Source organism: Urocampus carinirostris, chromosome 9 (assembly GCF_059441175.1).
Source record: "Urocampus carinirostris isolate Australia breed hairy pipefish chromosome 9, RoL_Ucar_1.0, whole genome shotgun sequence".
NCBI classification, from domain to species: domain Eukaryota; kingdom Metazoa; phylum Chordata; class Actinopteri; order Syngnathiformes; family Syngnathidae; genus Urocampus; species Urocampus carinirostris.
This window is the reverse complement of record NC_142357.1, coordinates 19316582-19339520: the sequence shown is the minus strand read 5'-3', so window position 1 is coordinate 19339520 and position 22939 is coordinate 19316582. Positions and strand designations below refer to the sequence as shown.

The window sequence follows — 22939 nt, the reverse complement described above, 5'->3', positions numbered from 1 at the left end:
GCGGTTTGATGCTACTGTGTGCATGTGTCTGCCGTCTGGGGATTTCCCATCATGCATCATTCTGAAAGAAAAAAAAAAAAAAAAAAATATATATATATATATATATATATATCTCATCAGCCGTACCGCTTATCCTCATTAGGGTCGCGGGGGGGCTGGAGCCCATCCCAGCCATCTCCGGGCAGTGGGCAGGGGACACCCTGAACTGGTTGCCAGCCAATCGCAGGGCACACGGGGACAGACAACTCACTCGCTCATTCACACCTAGGGACAATTTGGACCGGCCAATTCGCCTGAAATGCATGTTTTTGGAACGTGGGAGGAAACCGGAGTGCCCGGAGGAAACCCACGCAAGCACGGGGAGAACATACAAACTCCACACAGGAAGTCTGGAGCTGGATTTGAACCCACGCAGGAGGTTCCCATGACATGAACTGTGCCGCACAAGCGCTAACCACTGTGCTGCCATATATATATACACATGGTGTAAGATTATTTTGTATTTTGTTAGGGAAAATACGACAGTTTGTACGAGCATGGAGCCGTGGAGGTTGACAGGTATGAAGTCTGTGCAGCTTGTATAACTGATTTCAACTCATTGGAAGGCTTCGTAATGAGGCTTTTAACTTAAACCAATAACAATATGTATGATGGTCTCCTGAAAGGCAATGTGTCACAATGACGAGTGAGTGTTTCTGTGTGCCCTGCAACTGGCTGGCAACCAGTTCAGGGTGACCCCTACCCACTGCCCAAAGATAGCTGGGATGGGCTCCAGCACCCGCGACCCTACTGAGGATAAGCGGCACAGATAATGGATGTCCACCATATGTCCACCAGAGGTCGCACAAGCCTACTAACCGCGCAGATTTCCCCCTAAAAGGACTTCCCCCACGTCACTAAGCCACGCCCTGCCTCGTGCCACTACCTTCCTCCAGCTCTTGTCGGCTGCACGCGAAGCGCATCCATCTGTTACCTATTTGTTATCGGGTAAGCGGAAACGAAACAACACCAGACGGCCATTAACGGACCTTCTCCACCCCGAAAACTTCTGTTTTGTTACTTTGCCGGACTGTTACTAGGCGTATAGCTGCCTGCTGGTTGGCGCTCTATTGTCACCTCCCAGAAAAGTACATGGTAAGTAAGGAGTTGCTTTTGTGTCTTTTAGGTTTCGGTGTCGCTTCATTGACAGACTGCTACTCGTGGTAAAGTTAACCTATTCTTGCCGCTCATAAAGATACAATTGGCGGTCACCCAATTTGTTTTGTCATCGACCGAAACTGGGTTAAAACATATGTCCAGCCACTGGTCTCTGACTACACCCTTCACACACAAAAACGATGAAACAAATTCTGAATACGCACATCTTAAACAGTGATTTGGGTGATAGCTATTAGACCTGGAATATGGAGTTTGGTGGAATTATGTTCGAGAGGTAAAAATATAGGAGGAAAAAAAAGAATTAAGATATAGTCAGGAAAGAAGAAGAGTCAAAGGCAGGATGAAAGGAGCAGACAACTCAAAGAGGACATAAAGGCAAATTATAAAGGAGCTAGGGTGGATGAAAGAATATAAAGGGAAGATGGGATAAAGGAGGGAATAACGAGAAAGGAGGTGACTAAAAATGTACTAACATACAGTAAATAAAGAAATAAGCACCTGTCTTTTTAAATGACCCCCCTTGCTTCAATAGTTTTCTTAAAATAATGCATCATCATACCTGTTAACTTCAGCCAATTGTTCCCCTTTATCAATGTTTGCAATTCCCCCTTATCAAGCAATAATAAACCTTACAAACACAACGAATCACCTATGTATTCACAGCGAGACTGTGTAGAATAAAAACATAGATAATTTATCCAAACAAGCTTATTTTATCTACGAAATAAACATTTTTTTCAGCGTCTTTCTCAGTTCTATCCCCAATTGCAGTAAATCTAGTGTTTTCTTGTTATACTTGGTAGTATATTTAAAAGAAATCCTGTGCAGAAATTGTTTTACGGCGTACACAACCTGAAGTAATCATAAATCTTGTAAAATATGGGGAAAACAAATATGTTGACATGTGTAACAAAAGACATTTCCCCATTGTGGGACTAATAAAGGATTATTTTATCTTAATCCAGTGTTTTTCAACCAGTGTGCCACAGTAAATTTCCCAATTTTATCTTTGCAAAAAGCATCCCATTATTCAATATAATCCAGTGATTGGCAAAATAACTTTTAACATTCTTCCATATTAGTTGGTGGCAGCAGATTACAATTTTCTCTTCATATACAAATTCTCTGGTTAAGAGGTTGTACAGGGACATGTATTTAAAATGTTATTTTGTCACAAGAAGCTGTTTAGGATTGCATTCCAAAAACATGATAAAGTCAAGTCATGTTTATTTGTATAGCCCTTAATCACAAGAAGTCTCCAAGGGCTGCACAGACTATTACAGACTTGTTGGTTGGTTGGTTGAATCCCTTAACTACGAGAGTTTTAGGGGAAACACGTGGTGTTTCTTGGTCAAGTACAGCCTGGTGGCACACATCCCTCTCTAGGCCAACATATTATATCAGTATCAGAAATTATTTTCCACCCATTTTATTAACACTCCACTTAATTATTATTATTATTATTATTATTATTGAAACATGAATATTTTGTTTGTTTGTTTGTACATGATTCAATTGTTTGTTTGTTTGTACATGATTCAAATTGAATCTTTTCTTCCGGCGCCGTCACGAATGGCAGCCACTCCAGCAGCTCCCGTGTTATTTTCGATTGTTCTCGATTGTTCTCAGCTCAGGGATGCTGCTGGAAATGTGAATTTCCCTTCGGGGATGAACAAAGTATCTATCTATCTATCTATATGTTTCCACCCGTTCTCAAACCGGGGTCTTTTCGCGTGTTAGGCGAATGTGTTGAATGTACTGACTACAGAGTATTATTACAGGATCCCATGATCTTTAAAACCCACATGAGGGCAAGGAAAAACTCACTACATTAAAAAAACAACATTATATTTTTTTTGTAGACTACGCAGGGTCATTGTTACTAAAACAATAAATACCTTTTAAATTGTGATAGTTAACATCGAGACATTTCAATACTTTGATTTTAATAATAATAATAATAATAATTTCCTTTGTATTGTCATTCTTTGTAACAATGTACACTGAACGAAATGTCGATACACCTGACCCGTTGTAGCGAGCCGATGCAGCCGCAGCCAACAGAGGGCGCCGCCATTTTACCAATGTTATAAGTCTTAGATATGACTCGGCCAAGGCGCGAACCAGCGACCTCCCAGTCTCAAAGCGGGCGCCTTACCATCTAGGCTATTTCCCAATGACTTCAACTCCATTCACAATATTCAGGCTAGCTGTCCAACCATAATGATAGTAAAATGTATATTCTATTAGGTTAAGCAAGGGATTAATAAAAAAAATAAAAAAAAGTAATGTGTTGGGTTGCTGTGCAGCCGTTTGTGCTTGCTAAATCGTTTCATTACCTACAACTTCCAGCCCCAAGTCTGCTGCATCTTTCCACTTGCCTCTCAACCTCCAGTTCCCGGGTGAGACGCTCAAATTGAAGCTCTAAAGTAAACATTTTGCATATAATTTTGATGAATTTAATTATTGTCTTATGAAAGAATGGAAAGGAAATATGGATGATAGGAGAAAAGAGGTGACTAAAAATGTTGTATGCGTAGTTGAACAAACTATAAAATGGAATAATACATTTAGAATGCAGATAAGTTTTCCTCATATCAAGTATTTTTTTTATCTCTCTAGAAAAATAAACAAAAAATATAGTAAAACAGTTTTAAAATATAGTAATATCCCCAAATACAGCAACAGTACTGACCCAAATGAATTACCTATACTACTTCCTGAGCAACTGTGGCCAAAAATGATAAGAAAAGCTTTACATTGTGAATTTAGGCAACATGAACATTTACATTTAAGAATAAAACATGAAACTGGTGGCAAGAATGAATTTTTATGTTTTCAACAGACTATTTTCCCTGAGATTATTTAACGAAAAAATTGCCTTGTCCCAAAAAAGGTGGGGGCACACTGATTTGATTGGACAAAAGGCAGATTTCTGAGTACCAGATGAGCATTAAAAGCCGAACCTATGGGGACAACGCCTGACCCTCAGTCACATTGAGAGCTTACTTCTCTCATGTCCACCAAAATCCCCAGTTATGGGTTAAAAAAATATGATGCAGTCTGGCATCAATTGTTTAAGATTTTGTGTTGTAATCTTTATCAACTGCAGGTCTTTATCATCACATGTTGAGAGGATTGCTTTGAGGCTGAAGGACAATCAGTGTTGCAAATGATTCCATAGCAGCTTTGGTCAGTTGACATTTTAATATTGGGAACATCTTCATTTCCGGTTTCACTTTCTAAAAGAAAAATAAATATATACCGTTGTGCGTTGAGAAAGCACATTCTAGAATGTCAAACATGTTGAGAAACTGGATTTATTTTCAACCCCCGGGTGCCTCAAATGTTATGAAACATTGAGTCACAGCTGCCCCATTGGAGACGACCCCGCTGCGTCTTCCTTGGTGATCATTTCCATAACAACATAACACTTGTTTTGGGAAGCCAAGTGGGACGATTTTTTTGTTTTGACATAAACATCCACGAGCGTCTTATTCAACATTTGTGTACTTCCTGCTTACACGTCGGTAGCTCAACCCCCTCAGCAGCTGACTGTCAGTACTCTGGGGACTGGCTCTTACCTCGTATTTTTGAGGGAAATACTGCAGTAAAATAGCTAACTACAGTGATTGTCAAAATGTGGTTATGCAATAAATCCCTAAATACCTAATAACTCATTGGTGTACATCGGATGCCTAAAACGTATTGTTGTTTTTTTTTGTTAGGCCTAAGAAAAAACAGTAATGAGCTGGGCGGAAGACGACTGGACGACAGGTCTTTCGGGACGGGTTCTTCAAAAGGTGAAGGAGTTGCAGACGCAAAAAGAGCGTTTATCTAGAGACAACAAGCAGAAGCAGCTGCAACTGGACAACATCCACATTAGCCATGACAAGCAAACTGTCAAGGTACAAGCTGCTAAGAAATTTGTTTAGCATCACACAACCACCCTGATTAATTGCTTGGAAAACCTAGTTATCAGAATCAGGGGTGCTTATTATTACTTAATTCATCACTTGTCATCCCTTTTATAGTACGAGGAAGTCCGCACAGAGCTCCATGCTGTGCACAGGGAGCTCCAAAGTGTCAGAGAGGAGGCCCAGGTGGCAGTGAATGGGGGGCAGCGACTTTCCCAGGAACTTCAGAGCAAACAGGCTCAAGTCTGCTCTTTGGAAGGTCAGCTGGATGCCGCACGGACTGTCAACAACAAACTCACCCAGGAAATTAAAAGGTACAGTGCATTAAGATTAATTTAAAGACCTGATATGACAAAAGCTGTTTTCACGACAATCACGTCTAATCTTTACAGACTAGAAGCCGAACTAGAAAAGCTGCAGAATGGCAGCACGTCTGCTGACCACACTGTTTTTTCCACACCCTGCTGGAGTACAAGTTCCCCATGGGAGCACCATGGTACGCTCCTAACTGAAAATATTACACAGCGAAAGATTTTAATCTGATTGTAATCCAAAGAAAAGAGATCGCCAGATTGTTAATGGCAGTGTCTCTCAACTAGTTTTGACCCGAAGCACACTATTTTCATTGAAAATATCTCGGAGTCAATAGAAAGTGATTAATAAAGTAAGTCAGTACTCTAGTTTCATATTTTAATTTGAAGATTGTTAAATAAAACTATAACTTATCATAAATTAACAATATGAGGTGTTGTCATTGTCGTGGGTAGTGATAAACATCACTGTCATTGTTATTTGTGGCTGCTGTTTCTCAGGAGGTGGAAGTGGTAATTTACTAATATTGTTTTTGTTTTGTCTTATTTTTTTGTGTATAGATTTGAAACTTTTTTTTTAGTAAAGTAATAAAAACGGTTTAATTTTTTTTTTTAAGTGAAAAAAAATATATCTGACAGTGGTGCAAGCGTCCAGTTTTTGCTTTGTAAGTTCAAACAACATTGAAAAAAAGTAGTTACAGAAAATATTTCTTAGTACTACTTCCTTAGTCTGAAAATAAATCTGCTGACATTGAACAATATGAAAGGTATTCTGCTGTTCACCGGAAGATAGTACAGATACCAATCAACTAGACACCTTTGTGAATAGATTTAACCACTAGACAGCACTGTGGTCTAATGCGAACAAAAACCATTGCCACAGCAAGCAACAACATGGCAGACAAACATGGCGACAACCTAAGTAGGGATTTCCACTATGTAAAAGAAATACAAATTTCTCGACTTATGATTTAAAAAATAAAATAAAAAATTAAGAATGGTAAGTTCATGTACTTTTGTCTAGTATTTAAATTTTGTTGTTGTTGTTGTTTTCTTTACTGAAAGTATTTTTGTACAACTAGGAGGCACTATATATTTCACACTGTCTCTAAGCAATTGTCCTGCTGCACACCAGTTAAGCTCTCATGGCACACTGGTTGAGAAACACTACTCTATATATCCCTCTCTTTTCCACCCATCCATCCATTTTCTGCACAGCTTATCCTCAGTAGGGTCACGGGGTCCTTCACTCTACATATTTTTGAAGATGCTAAGTGCTAATTCCTTATATATATTTTTCCACCAGGCCTTAATTATTTTCTTACTTTAACCCTGAATTTTAGTCCGTACAATACTCCTGCGTATTTGTAATGCCAATTAACATTGACTGCTGTGCTAGTTGATTAAGATTGACTGCTGCGGACACAGTCCGCAAACAAGTGTTTTAACTGTGGCACCATGTGTTACTTTTCTGTGCTAGACATTTCCCCGCTGATTTTATTTTTTTCTTCAATTGAGAAATGGACGTGAACAAGTTATTTTTGTAGCTGCTTACACAAACAAAGTTCAGTTTCTTCCTTAAACTGCTTGATTCTGTTTGTGAAATAGCAATGTACATGTCCTGCTGTTTTTCAACCCGTAAAAAGCAAAGCTGCAATTACTATGCTCAATATTGATGCTGTCCTGAGTCTGAGTGTCTTTTCCGATATGTCAGATTAGTGTGTAGTCTGTAAAGCGTTTTGAGACTTCTTGGGATGAAGGGCTATACAAATAAACTTGACTTGACTTAATCCTAGGATTGCTTCAGTCTTTCTGTGCAACTGTATTTGTATTGTGAGATGAGAGGTTAGAAGGTCAAATCCCTGGGGGCTCAGATCCTCTCTCAGGCTCTTTCTCCCCGTGGACTGTGATGTCTTTCCTTGTCCATCCTCAGACCACTTCACTGTTCATGCTTCTTCTGTTTGAACAACTGAAATTTTTCAAATGTTGTGTTTTTGTCTTTCAGGCAGCCGAAAGGATGAGAGGGCAGTGCAGAACGAGGAACCTCATAGCTCTCCGCACATCCGAGTAAGCGCAACATGATGAATTGCGTGGGATTATGTGATTAGATTGTGCTAGTGCTTGTTATGTTATCAATTTTTAGATGACTTATGTTGGTTGGGAAATCTTTGTTTGTAATCTGTCCGGTATTTCAGCACCGGCTCCAGTTCCCTGACTCTCTGTCTCCAATGTTGCCGGGACAACACAAGAGTAGTCGTTGTAGTCTCCAAACAGACTCTTTCGCTGCGTTTCCGTGGGAGCGGGACGACCCCAGGCCAGCGGCCAGGAAAACATCTCCATCTTCTCCCCAGACACCCACTGTTGATCTCCAGTCAAAGCAGGAGGTGCCAGACAGGGAGAAAGACCTCAACACAAAAGCAGACTGTGAGTGCAGACAAGTAAAGGCACATTATTCGCTTGTAATAATTAAAACCATGATAAATTATATTTCCCAAGAGACAGATAGTGTGCCTTGGGAAGTTCAGGGCGGATATATTAATTTATGCTTTTTGCTGCAACAGTACACAATGTAGTAATCAGGGGCTAGAGTGAGTTTTAACACTAGTGTTCTATTTCAGTGTTTACCTAAGGTGTGTATTTGTGTGTTTATTACGTTCCCAGTGGGATACTGGTAAGATAAAAACTATACATGTTTTCTCAGATCAGAAACATGCCCTCTTTCCGAATCATGCCAGGAATGTTGTCCTTCTGTTAAACCTGAATCATTAACCAACTTGGAAGGTTGTAACTAGGAAGGTAAAATTCTGCGTACATGGGATGGAGCACTATATCATTGGAGTAGTTTATCTGAAAGGCAAACACATTTGATTTGTTGGTAGTATTCTTTTAGCTCTGTCATGACACAAGAGCCTATCTAAATACACTTAGTTACACAAATAAGCGAGGATATTTTAGTCACAAATACAGCATGAACACAAGTAACTTCCACCCAGTAATCCTTGTGTGTTTTCTGTCCTCCAGCATCGTTGTCACAAATGCGCCATCGTGCGGCCTCTCTTGAGGAAGAGCTAGGCATAAAGGCGAAGACGCTCAAGTCACTTCAGGAAGAAATGGCACAGGACAAAAAGAAGATGGCCGCAACTGAACTCAGCTTGCAGAGAGCGCAAAATGAGCTCTGCGCGGCGCATGCACGAATCTCACAGGAGAGTGAAAGGGTAAGAACATTACACTGCTGCCCTGTCATTTACTTTGTCTCATCATTTTTAGAGTTTATCTGACTCCCCCTAAATATGAAAAAAACCCGAAACAAAAACAAAGTGCTTATTTTCCAACGTTTTTATTTTCACAATTTCTCTGAGGGTATTTAAAATAATCCGATGAATAGGTCTGACTAAGCTATCACTCAAACAATAGCTGGGTAATTCTACCTTTTTTCCTCATTTTGTAATGTTCTGCCGAAGTCATTGCTTGATTTAGTAACTAGCAATTGGACTCGAGTGCTACAGAAACTGAAGTGATGAACACTTTGTGTCTTTTCCAGGCATCAGGAGCCGAGCAGAGACTCAAGCAGATTCAAGAGGAGCTCAAATGTCAGCGGCAGAACGCCGAGAGTAGCAGACTTCAGCATCAACAACGCACCAAGGAGCAGGACAAGCAGCATCAGAAGGTGAGGTTGGACAAAGGCAGACAACAATGCTTTTTAAAGGGACATTGTGTATTATCTAGCGCCTTTTAGAGATTAAAAAATGATTTGAATGTTAAGCAAAAATACAAAAACTTTCTCATAAATGTGCAAAATAAAGTGGTACCTCTTCATACGAGCTTAATTTGTTCTAGGATCGCAGTTGTAGCTCAAATTACTCATGTAACAAGCAAGTTATACCGATAAAACATAATTGAAAACTATTTAGCCCTTTCCACACCTTCCAAAAGTATCACAAGTGAACCCAAAATGGCTATAAAATACATCTTCCTCATCACTGAAACACATTCAAATATGAATTAAACATAAAACATACAGTAATAAGATCAATGAGATGGTATTAACAAACCAAAATGTGTTAGAAAATAAAATGTTTATTATGAGCACTTGTGCTAGAGGCAGGTCATCTTCACTAAGATTCTTGTGTTCAAGGGGCAGTGGTTGGGAGGGTGCGTTTTTAAGGAAGAGTGATAGAGATTGCATACCTATCACTTTGTACGTGTTTGTCGTATTTGATGCTTTTTTTTTATCATTTCAAATTGTGTACGTCATATAACATATTTTATACGGGTAAATCAAAAAGATCAATCTTGTCTTGCCCATTTTGTTTTTAATATGGATCGTTTATGTCACTCTTGGCCGATGACAACTTTATCGTAGCTTACTAATATTGTGGCGGTATTCTCCATAATTTGTAAGTAAATAGGTGCCGCATTTTTTTTAAGGTTTATTATCACTTAATTAGGATTTGCAATTAATATAAGAGAAGCAATTGGCAGAGGTTGACGGGTATGAGATCGAGAGACTGTTGATGATACGTAAGCATTTACTGTACAAGTAAAAATAAAGTTACTGTAATTTTAAATTAACACACACATATATTTTACAGCACAATTTTATTTTCCTGTAGTAGTTCGAATGCTCAAACTGGACAAGCTAATTTTGGCATTGAGCAAATGAGCAGTCAGTGGTCTCTAGTGGTAGCCTCTGAGACTGCTTGTGAACTGGGTTTTCCTTTGTGTGGTGAGCAAGGTTTTTGTTGCAAATAAAACTTGTATACCGAATTGCTAGTGTTTGCATAAAGAAGTACTATGGTACTCGTAGAAGAATTTTCTAGGATCTTTTTATTTATTTGGCATAACATGAGGCTCACCAAAAGGGAGCTGACATAATTACCTCCCCTTGTGCTGCTACTGGAAAAGGCTGGGCAAAAAAATGAAAAAAGAAATAGTGTCGTTAGGTCACTTAGAGTTTCTGTAGTATGTATTCTTTGCTGTGCTTGATAACACTTGTTTTTGGTTTCCCTCCGTAATACAGCGACATCTACTGGTCAAATATTACATAGTGTCCCTTCAAATGCATTTGAGTTGAGAATTTACCAGCAAATCTTTTTATTGCTTATCAAGTCTCGCTGTACCTCTTCTTACAAGAAAGAAAAAATCTTTACTTGCATTCAGGACCTGCTAGAGCTTCAGAAGGAAAAGCAGTGCATGGAGAAACAGTATCAACAGGAAGCAAATAAACTGAATCAAGAGCTGCAGCAGGCCAGGACGCTTCACAATGCCCAGCAAGCCCAAGTTGACAAGGTGAGCCTAGTTAGTCTTTAGCAAGCATTGGAAAGAGAAAAAAAAAAAAAAACAAGTTGCACCCATAGCTGATTGTCTACTGCTATCTTTTCCCACATTCGTGTCTTCTTTCCTTATCAGGCCTCCTCGCTTGAATGTGCCAAAGGTCAATAAACTTATCTCACTTCGTCACCCACTCTCATGTTTTCCTTTGTTGCTCTCGCCATCTTATTCAGTTTGCCCGCATTCATTCTGTTTTCCTTCCACCTCTTTTAATCTCTGGTCATTCCTTTTTCCTCTTGCGGTTTCCTCTCCCCAGTGGCAAGGTTGAGCGGCAAAGGTAAAGCAAAGGCACAGAAAGGTTTTGTGTGTATGGCAGTGTGACGTCAAACCATAACTCATTATTTGTTCTCAGAAAGAGGTCTAAAGCATGCAATAAGGCAAATGGAAGGTTTGAGTACAGTACTGCATGTAAATTGTCGTGATATTCATTGTTCATGACTCACTTTTGGGCGTTGCAACATAGGAAAATTATCATATCTTCACAAATCATTATTCTTTTCTGCCATTTTTAAGCCTTTTTAACTTTTGGTTGGTGTGTTAATTTGATGTACATATAAGTAAAACGCATACATGTTTTGTATTTGTTAAGATGTTTCTAGAGAGCAACAAAAAAAATCTGTTTACTGTAAAAAAAAAAACATTAGGATCTTTTGCCTAAGCGTGTGCATGCATAAATCTTAAAGAAAATTAATTCCAGCATTCATTGTTTTTGTGTTCCTGCTAGTTGCATGTTTTAAATGATAAATTTGAAATCAAATTATTAACAATTTGTGTCATTTTAAAATATTTGTACACTGCTTAAATGTTGGTGGCGGCAAACAATATCATCCACATACAATTAAAATATTGATGTAATTTCCATACAAAATGATGTTTTCATTTTTCTACTAGTCCTCCTTTTTAATTCTTTTTGGTCGAAGTCTTTGAACGCTCATTTGTCACCCTATTTTGTTCCTGCAACTGTCCTGTCAGTCTTATTAAACAGCCATTTGTCAGTGTTCTCTTATTGAAGCATTTTGTCATTATCACTACCATGCAGGCTTTGCATTTTTTATTTGAATACCTTATAGCTAATTCCATCCATCCATCCGCCTCATTACAGCTGTCTCAGCAGAAGCAAGTGTTGGAAAAAGACTTTGAGTCTATTAAGGAGAAAGTCAAATTCACAGAGAGACAACTGCAGGAGAGTCAGAAAAATGAGACTCACATACAAGCAAAACTGAAGGTAAACAACAGTAATGTACATTCTAATCTGTCTGCACACATCTATTATACATGAAAATGGCAAGCGAGAACTGTAAATTTTTAAACAATCTCTTAATGTACCATATGTGCATCAAGGAAATGCATTAAGTGTGTATTGAATAAATAATATCAGGAAATGTTTTTGTTCATCAAACTATTTACAATATTTGATGATGAGTTTGCACTCTCAACGTTTCCATAATTTCTGGGAGTCCTTTTTCTTGTTGTCAAAACTAGATTTCAGCATAGTTGCAAACAAGGTTTAAGTGTTCTTTTTTCTTTCTTTTTTTTTTGGTGGTTAGGAGTTGACGCTTAACGCGGAGGGTGTGGCTCTAAATCTGGAGCAGAGCAAGAAAAGAGAGCAAGCACTTGAGGAAGAGACAAGCAGACTAGCAGACGAGCGAGCCGATGCCCTTCGTCTTCTCAAAGAACTGCAAGTTGTGAAAAGTAAACTACCTGAGTCGAAGAATAATCTACTGTCTAATATGTATATTGGATTTTGCTATCATCTGTAACAAAACATTTCAGTTTAATCAGTACATCCCACCACAACTCTTAATATGTCTCTTTCATTATTCTCTAATTTAAGTTTGGACGAAGTATAATATGCATAAAGTACGTAAAAACTACCCTCGTACTTCTCCTTAGACCTTTTTATTTAGTGTGTGACCACTTGTCCTTAAGTGTATTTATATTGTAAATTCTCAATTGAATATGTTCAAATTTAATTAAAAAAATGTGTCATGGCCAGACCAATAGTATCTTTAGGACACCATATAGCTGTATAATTAAAAAAATACAATTTAAACTAATTTGTATGAAAACAAAACTCAGACAATTGTTAAACAAGTATTCATCCGTTTTAGGTACACTGTTGCAAAGTTTTATTTGTTAAATGTATGAACTTTTTAAAAAAGAATTTTGGTGTGTTTTGTTTTCTACTTAAGAACAAAAAGCTACACCTTTCCCAGAAAGCACACTGCTCGTCCCTGCTTGCCCTGTGGGAGAAAGTTTCTCGTCTCAACCTTCTTCCTATAATATTCGGTCATCTGCATACACCAAGAGGCCTTCCACCCAACATGCTCTGCCTAGAGGGTTGAAGAAGGAAGATGACATCCAGCAAATAGAAGATATTTCCCTCTCTTACCCGTCCGACAGAGAGCCCGGAGAAGGCATTGATTCTGAGCACATCACTGCAGACACTGGATGTTCTCACCAAGAAATGAACTACATAGACAAGGAGTCTTTTACATTAAACAATGCCCCTGCGGACAGGAAGAAAGATATAACTATGCTTGAATCTGAATATACAAAACACACCAATGACCTCCAGATGCAGAATGACGCTTTGCGTTCAGAGCTTGGAGATACACGTGAAGAACTCCAGAAACGGCTAGACGACCTGGAAATCCAGCGGCGTGCCGAAGGGGAGGCCAGGACGCGTTTAAAACAGCTCAGCCGTAAATACGGCAGCCTAGGCACAGAGAGAGAGGAGCAAGACAAACAATGGAAGGCTCAGTTGGAGAAGGAGAAGAGCGAAAATAACAGGTTGAGAAAGACCCTGGCATCTTTGGAGGAACAGCAGGAACAGAACGAGGCCAAGCCAGCTAATGAAGACCGAGAAATGGAAATGATGCATCTTAATTTACAATTGAAAGAGCAACTTGGGGAAGTAAAAGTCCAGCTGGCCGTAGAACGTGAAGGAAGAGAGAGAGACAAAGAGGAGATGGCTCAAATCACTGCCACCGAGAGAGAAGCTAAAAGGGAATTGAGCCTTCGATTGGAAGAACTGAAAGCTCAGCTTACTGAGCTGAAGCATCTCAAAGATAACGAATCTCTATGTGACGAAAAACTAGGTGGCAACAGCCCACTTACATACCTGACTCTCCAATCTGACCGAATTAACTCCAACATCGCCATCTCGGATAACCAGGTGTCGTCTCCAGAGCAGTACGCCCACTTCTGCCAGTCTGCCAATCAGCTTAATACGCTGGTCTCCCAGAAAACAGAAATGATGTTGCATGAGGACAAAATGGGCCCCAATGGGGACACCTCTTCAGATGGTCTCCATGAGAACTTGACAGAGTACTCTAACCTCACCAGGGAGATTGAAAGACTGAGGGGAGAAAAGGCTCAAGAGACAGAACGTGCTAATCAGCTTCAGATTAGAATGACTGCCCTTCAAAATCAGGTGAAGGAAAAAACATTTTCTACAATGACATTTTACAATTTATTTAGTAAGCTGTAAGTGCCTTAGAGCCACCCCTAAATAGTACGGGTTGAATTTTCTAGTAAGTAGGGTTTTCCTTGTATTTTTTGGGGGGGGAGCTAGCAGAACCCTGGGGGGGAAAAATCTTACAATTTTTTTCATTCATCTATGGGAGAGACTGTGCTGGCTTCCACTTAACATGGGTATGAAAGTCGTTAAAAGAATTGCCTTTTGGAACAGACTGGTGTGGACTTCTATTTTCTCTATGAATCTTTCCTTTTATTCCCAACAAATTTGTCACTAAATATTGCCAAGTTACCGAAATTAACATTTTCTTTCTCACACTTTCTCATCAGTTGACCAGTCAGACGAAACAGCTGACTATAGGTTTTGAGAAGCAGAGCAAGTACATCTCTGGACTTCTTGTTGAACTGCAGCAGAAGGATGTCGCCCTCGTCAGCCAAGCAGATGAACTGCGGCACTGCATTGAAGAGCTGGATGCACTCAAAGATAAGATAACACACGAGAAGAAAGACGGATTTAGAAGAAAAGGAGAAACTGAGGATGCTCTTGACTCATCCAAGCTTCAATCAAATCACAAAACGGACTTTTCTGGCTCTTCGAGTGCCAACGGGGTAGACAATGTATTGATTGGGCCACATGCCTTCAAAGACTTTGTTAGGACTTCAAGCAACAAAGGCCTACCTGAGATAAACACTGAGTCTGTGGTTGGTCAAGATAAAGGTCGAGCACAGGCTATTTCACCCCAACTCACTCACCAATGTGAGGATCAAGTTCACAAACAAAGTAGGGAGGGTTCCGTCCTCTCGGATCTGAGCAGAGTGTTAGCGACACAAAATTCAGGATGTGACGTCCTGACCTCCGAGCCCATTTTGTCAAATGGTGTCTCCTCACAGTTGGGAAAAAGTCATCATGAGCTCATCAACTACCTGCAGATAAAGGTATCCGTTCTTAGTTTCAGGGTGATTACAGGATATTTCTTAACCCGGTCATGATTTAACATATATAGCGCAATGATATTGTGGGATGACTTGATTTTATCAGCTTTGTTTCTACTCAATCATTTATTCCAATACATTCATTTTTTTGTATTTTAAATTCATACAATGAGGAAAAATAGCGTTTTATTACATTGCATTCAAATTTAGAGAATTCCAGACCGTACTTGTGACTAAGTGTGTTTAATAGCGATTGTAATACATGACTTCTGTAGGTAATCTACTCTTAAAAAGTTAAAATGGTATACTGCATCTTGTGTGAGGATCCAACACTCTTGTATATTGATATTGGATCAACATGACTGAAAGCATCCTGTAAATGCATTCTTTATCCGTTCCTGTCCAGGTGTTGGCGCTACAGAAAGATCTGCTCGAGCTCAATGAGGTATCCCAGCAGAAAGACGAGGAATTGGCCATCTGGAGATTGGCTTCTCTGCCCTCTTCCACGTCAGATCAGGCCCTTCCTGGCCAAATCACGACTTCACTGCAGCAAAACAATACAGAGAAGAGTACAGCGTTGGTCATCAGAGAAGATGAGGTGTTGCTCTCTTGTCCCACCAACAGGCTGCAAGGTCGTATACGCTCTACCAGGTAACACAGATGGGCAATGTGATTTATTTTCCTCCTTAAGATCTTTAAGGAAGGTTTGATACCCTTGCAAGTAGGAAAATTGAGTCACAGTTTCTACACAGAAACATAAAACTAGAGTTGCCAAATGCAAGGAGCAATTCTGGCTCCCATAAGTGCTATAGTCAGGGATCAGAATTTTCCGCGGATCCGCGGATTTCCGCTGTTTTTGTACCCCAAAGGCATTCCGACTGTCTCACTCTTTCCTTTATTGCTCTGGCGCACCCTGGCGGCCGTTAGAAGAATTGGCCGGGTGGGCTCCGCCCTGCTTTATTCCTGGACCCTGGCTATTTCAGCTGAAAATGAAAATCTCCATTCTGATCCCTGTATAGTACAATGCCCTAGACCAAATAAATACATCTAAAACTGTTACTTATTTTAAAAAGATTGTTGTAAGAGTATGTTCTCCCTTAATTTTAATTACTGTAAAATTCGGACTATAGCCACACCTGATTATAAGCCGCACCCAGTACATTTTTAAAGGAAAAAACATTTTTGTTACACACATAAGCCGCACCGGACTATAAGCTGCATGTGCCCACATTGAAACATGAGATATTCACAAAGGAAGACAGTCCACTGAAAGAGTTACAATAATATACGGTCCATTAACGTTTGACGGCCCACCAGTGGGTCGCCAGAGTTTTTATAAACTAATACATGTCTGTACGAGGTCACCAGTCACTGAAATGTCATGCCACATATTATTAAAAAGCTTAAACTCTTAGGATTCAATATATCATGACCATTTTCATATACTTATCAGAGAAACATCACGATCAGTCTGAAACAAGATACCCGAAAACTATAAAGCCAGCGTAACTCACCAGTATATCCAATCGGCCATCTTTAACTTCTTTGAATGTTTGAGTAAATGGCTGTTACATGAAGGGCTATCCATACAATCTAACCGTGAAAAAATTGTACTCCAAAACATGAGATAATGTTGACTGTGAAATAGGAATCCGCCCTAAACATTTCTGCTTTGTTGGATGTTGCTTCTTGTAATCGGTAACACTACATTACTTCCATTTTTAAATAAACAGACTCATAAAATTATTTCCAATATGGTAGTTAGAGCTCCTCTTTCGATTGACACCTTTTTCATGATGAGGATTTGTCCATGCTAGTTTTATTCATGCACAAAGCATGAAGTTACATTAAACTTGCATCTTCCCTGTGTAATGACCCTTAATCATGCGCGACACAAGGGTTAACAGTCACTCGGTTTATTGCCTGCATTCAATAAACAACACAAATAAGTCAGGGCGTCTGTGCACGACTGCATACATCTTCAGCACGAGGTGATATAGCCGAAAAGTATGCCAAGCAAACAACATGCAAGCACATTGAAAACTGAATGAATAAATCAAGACTTTATTTCGAACATTACAATAAAAACAGGATCGAAACAATAACTCAACACCAAAATAATGTTACATAGCATGATCGAAAAGGGGTAGTAAGAAGCAAATGCTTATATTCCCTACCCCTTCATCTTCCCTATTAAATACATTTTACAGATTCTCTTCTACTCTTGTGTCTAATATAACAACGTCTCATGGATATACATATTACATATCTCAGATATTAATAATTATAATAATAACAATAGTCACCTATTTTATTCACTAATCTTCGTAGTACCCATCCCTCAACGTCATAATGCCACTTGTCACCAAACATCACTGCGACACCAATGATAACAACAATAGTAATAATATGAATAATAACAGTTATGATATAACAATAGCAACAATCACAACAAAGTTAACCGTAGTTGTAAATGCACTATTCCCAATCTCTCATGTCACTCGCACCCCAATTTATTCAACTCTGTATTCCGCCAGTAATGTTTTTTCACATTGATAGTGAAACCTTAATAATAAGAATGAACATAGCTTTCCCACGTACCTGCATTCAATAAACAATACAAATACGTCAGGGCGTCTGTGCACGGCTGCATACATCTAAAACATTAACAAAAACACCAAAACAGGACATCACTCAACATGCCGCACATCGTGGCGTGGTTGCATTGAAACGTTGCATTACAGTAATCATCATTTCAAGCTGCATTACTTTACTTTTAATCGGTGCTTTTTTTAAATGCATCATTTAGCACAATTTATATACATTCATATACAAAAATAGTTTGTCAAAGCAGCTCCTATATTTAGCAAAGTATGAACCTTTACCCAAACTGATATTGGGCACAGCTTACCTTCAGCACGAGGTGATATAGCTGAAGGTACGGCAAGCGCAGAAGCCCATAAAGTGCCAAATGAAAAAGACAGTCGCACATGCCCATGCGGTACCAGAGTTTTAACAGTAATGCAACAAAAAAACACAAATTTTATGAGAATTTAAAAAAATCAAAACAATCAAATTTCAACTCTGTTACACCTGACGCATATATTCCACGCGTCTCACTTACATCTTTACCGCTCGGGTGCACCTGGCGGCCGTTAGAACAAATGCATAAATTGGCCGCAGCGTTGCATAAGCCGCAGGGTTGAAAACTTGGGGGGAAAAGTTGTGGCTTATAGTCCGAATTTTATGGTAATCAGTTTTTCAAAATATGTGTTTCTACTCGAAGCATACAGCAGAACAACGTACCGGAGATGCGCCTCCACAGGCCCGCATCAGGCACAAGCACGGTAAGCTTATTATCGGTTATTGCTCACATGCAAATGCAACTGCTTCAAGACTTTTTCTTTTCAAAAAACTGGGGCTTTGTAGAAGTGTTTCTTTTGTAATCATTTAGGCTGTTGATTTTTAATGGAAAATAAACAGGGTTAAGTATAACATGTTCCAGTCGGTTTGCTATAAAAACTGGATTTGGGAACATGAATTTATAAAAGTAATTGATTACGGTTAATTGTTACTTGGAAAAAATATATTCCAAAGAGGCCCTTGGGCTAAAATATTTTCAAATTATTTTCAATGATTTTTTTTTTCTGCCAGCATCTGATAAAAACAAAAACAGCAATACCGGGTGATTTAATTTGCAATATGTTCTTGTGATTTTAGCCCCCAGAAGAGGAGCTGTTTTCTAGACCCTATAAAGTATCTGAACACCACATGGTTGCCGAACACATCGGTAAAAAATCCACACAAACTTTGAATGGGGACTCGAGCAGCTGGATGGCGACCAAACACTTCAGCATTAGCAGCGAACTGTCAGCCGGAAATGTCAGCACTCAAACTGAGCAGCAGGGGTGCTCTGTTGGCACTGAGGCGGCACCTGAGAGCCACTGCGTGCACACGCAAACTGCCGACCAAGAGGAAGACTTGGCTGACACTCACCCCTGTGTGCTTCAAGCCGCTCAATCCACGGGACGAGAGACGACGGACAAAATGCTCTTTTCCACTTCCTTCCCTATCCCGGCTGACCCGGTGCGCCTTGCGGAACGGATACGACGAAACAGGACGCAGCTGTCCGCAGCTTTTGACGACACCGAATACGAACCCTACGGTCTCCCAGAAGTTGTCATGAAAGGTACTTACTGCCTATTAATAATCTGCAGCTGGAGAAAGTGAAAAAAGGAAATAGACAACAATGTTACAGTTGAATAATATGTAGCGGGCGGGTTGGGAACCTTTTCGGCTCAAAGAACCACGAAAACTTTTTTTTTTTTTTTAATTGAACCACCCTATATATTTTGAGACAATATTCAACAAAAAGGGCAAACCAGACAAAAGTATATTCTCAAGCACTTTTTGTTTAACTGAGTGATGTTTGAATTGATTAAATCTATGAAATAATAATACAAGAGCATGTGTCCCAAATAACAAATATACTAATTAAAATGTGTCTTTCTCCCGCAGTTAGGATAGTTGAGGCTCATTTTGATCACCATTTTTGTCATAATTGTTTTAAAATAAAGTGTTCAATTGTAAAAATGTCACAAAATATTGCAAACGAGAAGGATACGGGTGTACCTATGAGAGTGTGCTATGAGTGCAGAGATCCACCCACCCCTACCGTGCACTGTGGATTTTTTATCACCAAGTTTCTTGATTGTTTAATGAGCTTTCTTATAAAGGATTATTTCGACACATACAGCCAAAACGGGGTCTATTGGTGTTACACTCTGAGAGTAAACTGTAGTTGAACTTTTGTCCTATGTGTTTGAACTGAACAAATGGTTTCTGTGCGACTTTGGTTTCGCATGCAATAAAATTGGAAAGTCATAGAGAACATTACAATGACCCTTATCTTACCGTCGACCAAGAAGTACATCTGGCTCGTGAGACATTTGTTCTCGACCCCTAATTTAAGTGTTTCTGCCTCACAGTTTAGGGTTTTAAATTTTGTTTTTTTGTCCTGTGCTTGAGTGGCCTGGCCTCAAATCTGTGTCACGCTTATTATTGAAACAAGTTTTTAACTTTACTGTGTCAGTAATGAAGAAAAAAAATATATCTTTCTGTAACTTAACTATCTGTCCTCCCTGTTTGCCTGTTCCAATCTTAATGATTGTTGTTTGAATCATACAGGTTTTGCAGACATCCCCACAGGGCCCTCGTGTCCTTACATTGTGAGGCGGGGCTTGTTAGGGACGGCTGTCGTCCCTGTAACTCAGAAGGGGGTTAATCCAGAAGACGAGACTGACTAATTATTGGTGACCAAAGAGGTATGTAACATCTAACATATCCGCCAGTGTATTGTAGGGTTAGTGGCCCACAAGTTTTTTTCTTGCCCACTGCCTAAATCCAAAACATCTCCCTACAACTTCTAGATGATGAGCTGTCACCGACAGCCCAATCATTTTCTCGTTGATGGCTGGTAAACCCGGTCTTCCTTCAATGAATACAATTCTTGACTGACTCGCTATTTTGTCATAAAAGTATGAATCTAAAATTACAACAAGCTTATAGACTTTGGTAAAGAACAGCAGTCCTGGACCAATGCTTAACATTGAGTTCCCAATGTCTTTTTTTACTTGAAAATGACATGAAATGTGACTGGCAATATTCAGCACCAAGCATGTTTTAAACCTTTAGTGCAGGGTAGGGCAAACCTTTGATTCTCGGGCTGCATCAAGTGAAAAGGTTGTGGAAAAGGGGCTAAGCCAGGAGGGGGGAAAATGGCAGATTTTATACATATATATATATATATATATATATATATATATATATATTGTGTGTGTGTGTGTAACATTGGGGGTTGGTTAAGGCAGTAAGTTATTTTTTTTTTTTATGCCAATTAGTTTTGAAAATTGATTTATTTATAACTAAAAACGTAAATAAGAGTTATTGAAGCAAAATAATATATCTCCCTTTTTCTAAGCACTACATTTGATGATTTGCCACAGAATTTGTTCAAAAGAGTTTTCAATTGCATTGATTTTTATAAATATCTTGTTGAATAAATAAAAAATGTAGCCAGCAATTTGGATGTTGGCCATTACCGCAATGAAGAATATAGTTGTCATGGGGGCACAAAATGGAACACTAAGGATACAGCACCAGAACAATAAAACAATTTTATTTTAGTTTCTTTAACATGTACGGTAACATTAGATTTTTACCACTTATTTTTTGAAGGTCGAATTGAAACGCTGTATGTGGCCTCCCGGGCCGTAGTTTGCCACACCTTACTGTAGTGATTTTAACTCCCAATGTTTGCCCTTAGGACCCCAAAGTTGGCTTTGTATCTTAAAAACAAAACATGAGCTTTGGTGTCATTAAATTCATTCCATGCCCTGGAAAATTGAGGTTTGACGTCTATAATCTTCCATGGCACTGAAAGTTTAAGGATCTTGATAGGCTGAATAAAACAATTTTACTGTCTTACTATAAATGGGGGGGGCATTATTCCCAACGTACAGTGTTGTTAAACATAACCTTTTTGGTTGTGATTTTCAGAGTCACCAGTGATGAACAACGTGGGCACCCTGTGGTCTCGAACACACTTGCAAACACAAACGCTTCCACTGTGCACCTGATTAGCTGCAAATAGCCTGCCGGTCCTCACTTGCGTTAAGAAACTTATCACAAGTCGTTAAGTGATGATTTATTGCCGCTTCCACACCGCAAGTCTTGTTTTTCCCTCCAAAGAGATTCGTCACCAACTATTTATTCATGGACTCGTGGTGTGGCGCTGCCGTCAAGCAGTGATTTGTTCTTTGGGTTTTGTATTTCCTTTCATTTCTTTTTCTTATCTCTTGCACACAAAAAAGTTACTTTTATTTTTTTTTTGAGCGCCGGTTGCAAATATTTTCTGTTCTGTATCTCCTCATGTAGCTTATTAAGGGAGACGTCATGTGTTTTAGTGAAGTGCAGGTGTTCAGACAAACGCCTTAAGTGAAAGTATAGCGTGTGAGTAGGAGTTTAAACACATCTTCTTGTGTGCGCGCGTATGTTGTGTGGGAGTATGTAGAGATCCTTTGAGCGACTAACTGGCTTTCCGCTCCATGTATGGTGATGCACGGTGAGCCAGTGCTGCTCCGGCGTTTCGCTTTTGATGCACTTGTCTGTCCGACCTGTTGTTCCAGAAAGTCAACGCTGTGTTTGATTAACACCAGTTGCTTAATATAATCTGATAGTTGTGTGTGTTAAAGGCTTTAAATGCTGTCCAAGTTTAGCGTGCTTGCCTTTCAGTATCGACTTACTTGAATGCTTCACAACTGTGATTTAGTTTTCAAAAAGCATTGTTTGTCTTTTGTATGTGTAAGGTTTGATTAGACTGTTATTGCATTATTTGCATTATTTTTGGTCAGATACGTTTCCCCTTTTCCATTTGTAGATTTTGTTGTTAGTATTTGTGAGCAGGGCCTTTGTTTTTGTATATTGTGAACTCCTATTGTGAATGTATTCCAGATTAAAAATCTGAGTCTAAAATCGTTCCCTTGGCTGTGTTGCAATTTTGCTCAAGCACCACCGGGATGCTGTGTCCTTTGTCCATAGCCATGTATTTGTTTTGGTGTCCGTCGAAAATGATTGGTTTATTTTTACATTTCTTGAAAAAAGTTTAAATATTTTATATCAAGTATGTGTTCACAATTCCAAAGTGAGTTTAAAGAGCCCTTCTGCATTATTTTCCATCGCACGTATCTGCTTTTATATAACTTCAAGCAAATGTGTTTGCAGCAGAGCACATTATGTAGGGGGTATAGG

At 39.2% G+C, this 22939-nt stretch overlaps 1 protein-coding gene across 1 annotated transcript; it reads left to right on the top strand.

Annotated features, from left to right (window-relative positions):
* Nucleotides 1–914: 914 nt before the first annotated feature.
* On the top strand, nt 915–22668 carry LOC148359522 (uncharacterized). The gene is made up of 19 exons (XM_088344817.1): nt 915–987; nt 1080–1134; nt 4887–5066; nt 5193–5389; nt 5468–5571; nt 7392–7453; nt 7582–7810; nt 8408–8601; nt 8928–9053; nt 10547–10675; nt 11820–11942; nt 12265–12409; nt 12910–14153; nt 14528–15133; nt 15537–15781; nt 18417–18477; nt 18851–19319; nt 20318–20454; nt 21689–22668. The coding sequence occupies exons 3-18, from the start codon at nt 4905–4907 to the stop codon at nt 20434–20436; spliced, it is 4215 nt and encodes a 1404-aa protein (XP_088200943.1). The 5' UTR covers nt 915–987; nt 1080–1134; nt 4887–4904; the 3' UTR covers nt 20437–20454; nt 21689–22668.
* Nucleotides 22669–22939: the final 271 nt, after the last annotated feature.

Excerpts from the sequence above, each read along its gene's own strand:
- LOC148359522 (XM_088344817.1), top strand. The coding sequence starts at position 4,905 with ATGAGCTGGGCGGAAGACGACTGGACGACAGGTCTTTCGGGACGGGTT. Across the intron at positions 5,390-5,467 it reads CTCACCCAGGAAATTAAAAG|ACTAGAAGCCGAACTAGAAA; the intron begins GTACAGTGCATT and ends TAATCTTTACAG. Across the intron at positions 9,054-10,546 it reads AGGACAAGCAGCATCAGAAG|GACCTGCTAGAGCTTCAGAA; the intron begins GTGAGGTTGGAC and ends ACTTGCATTCAG.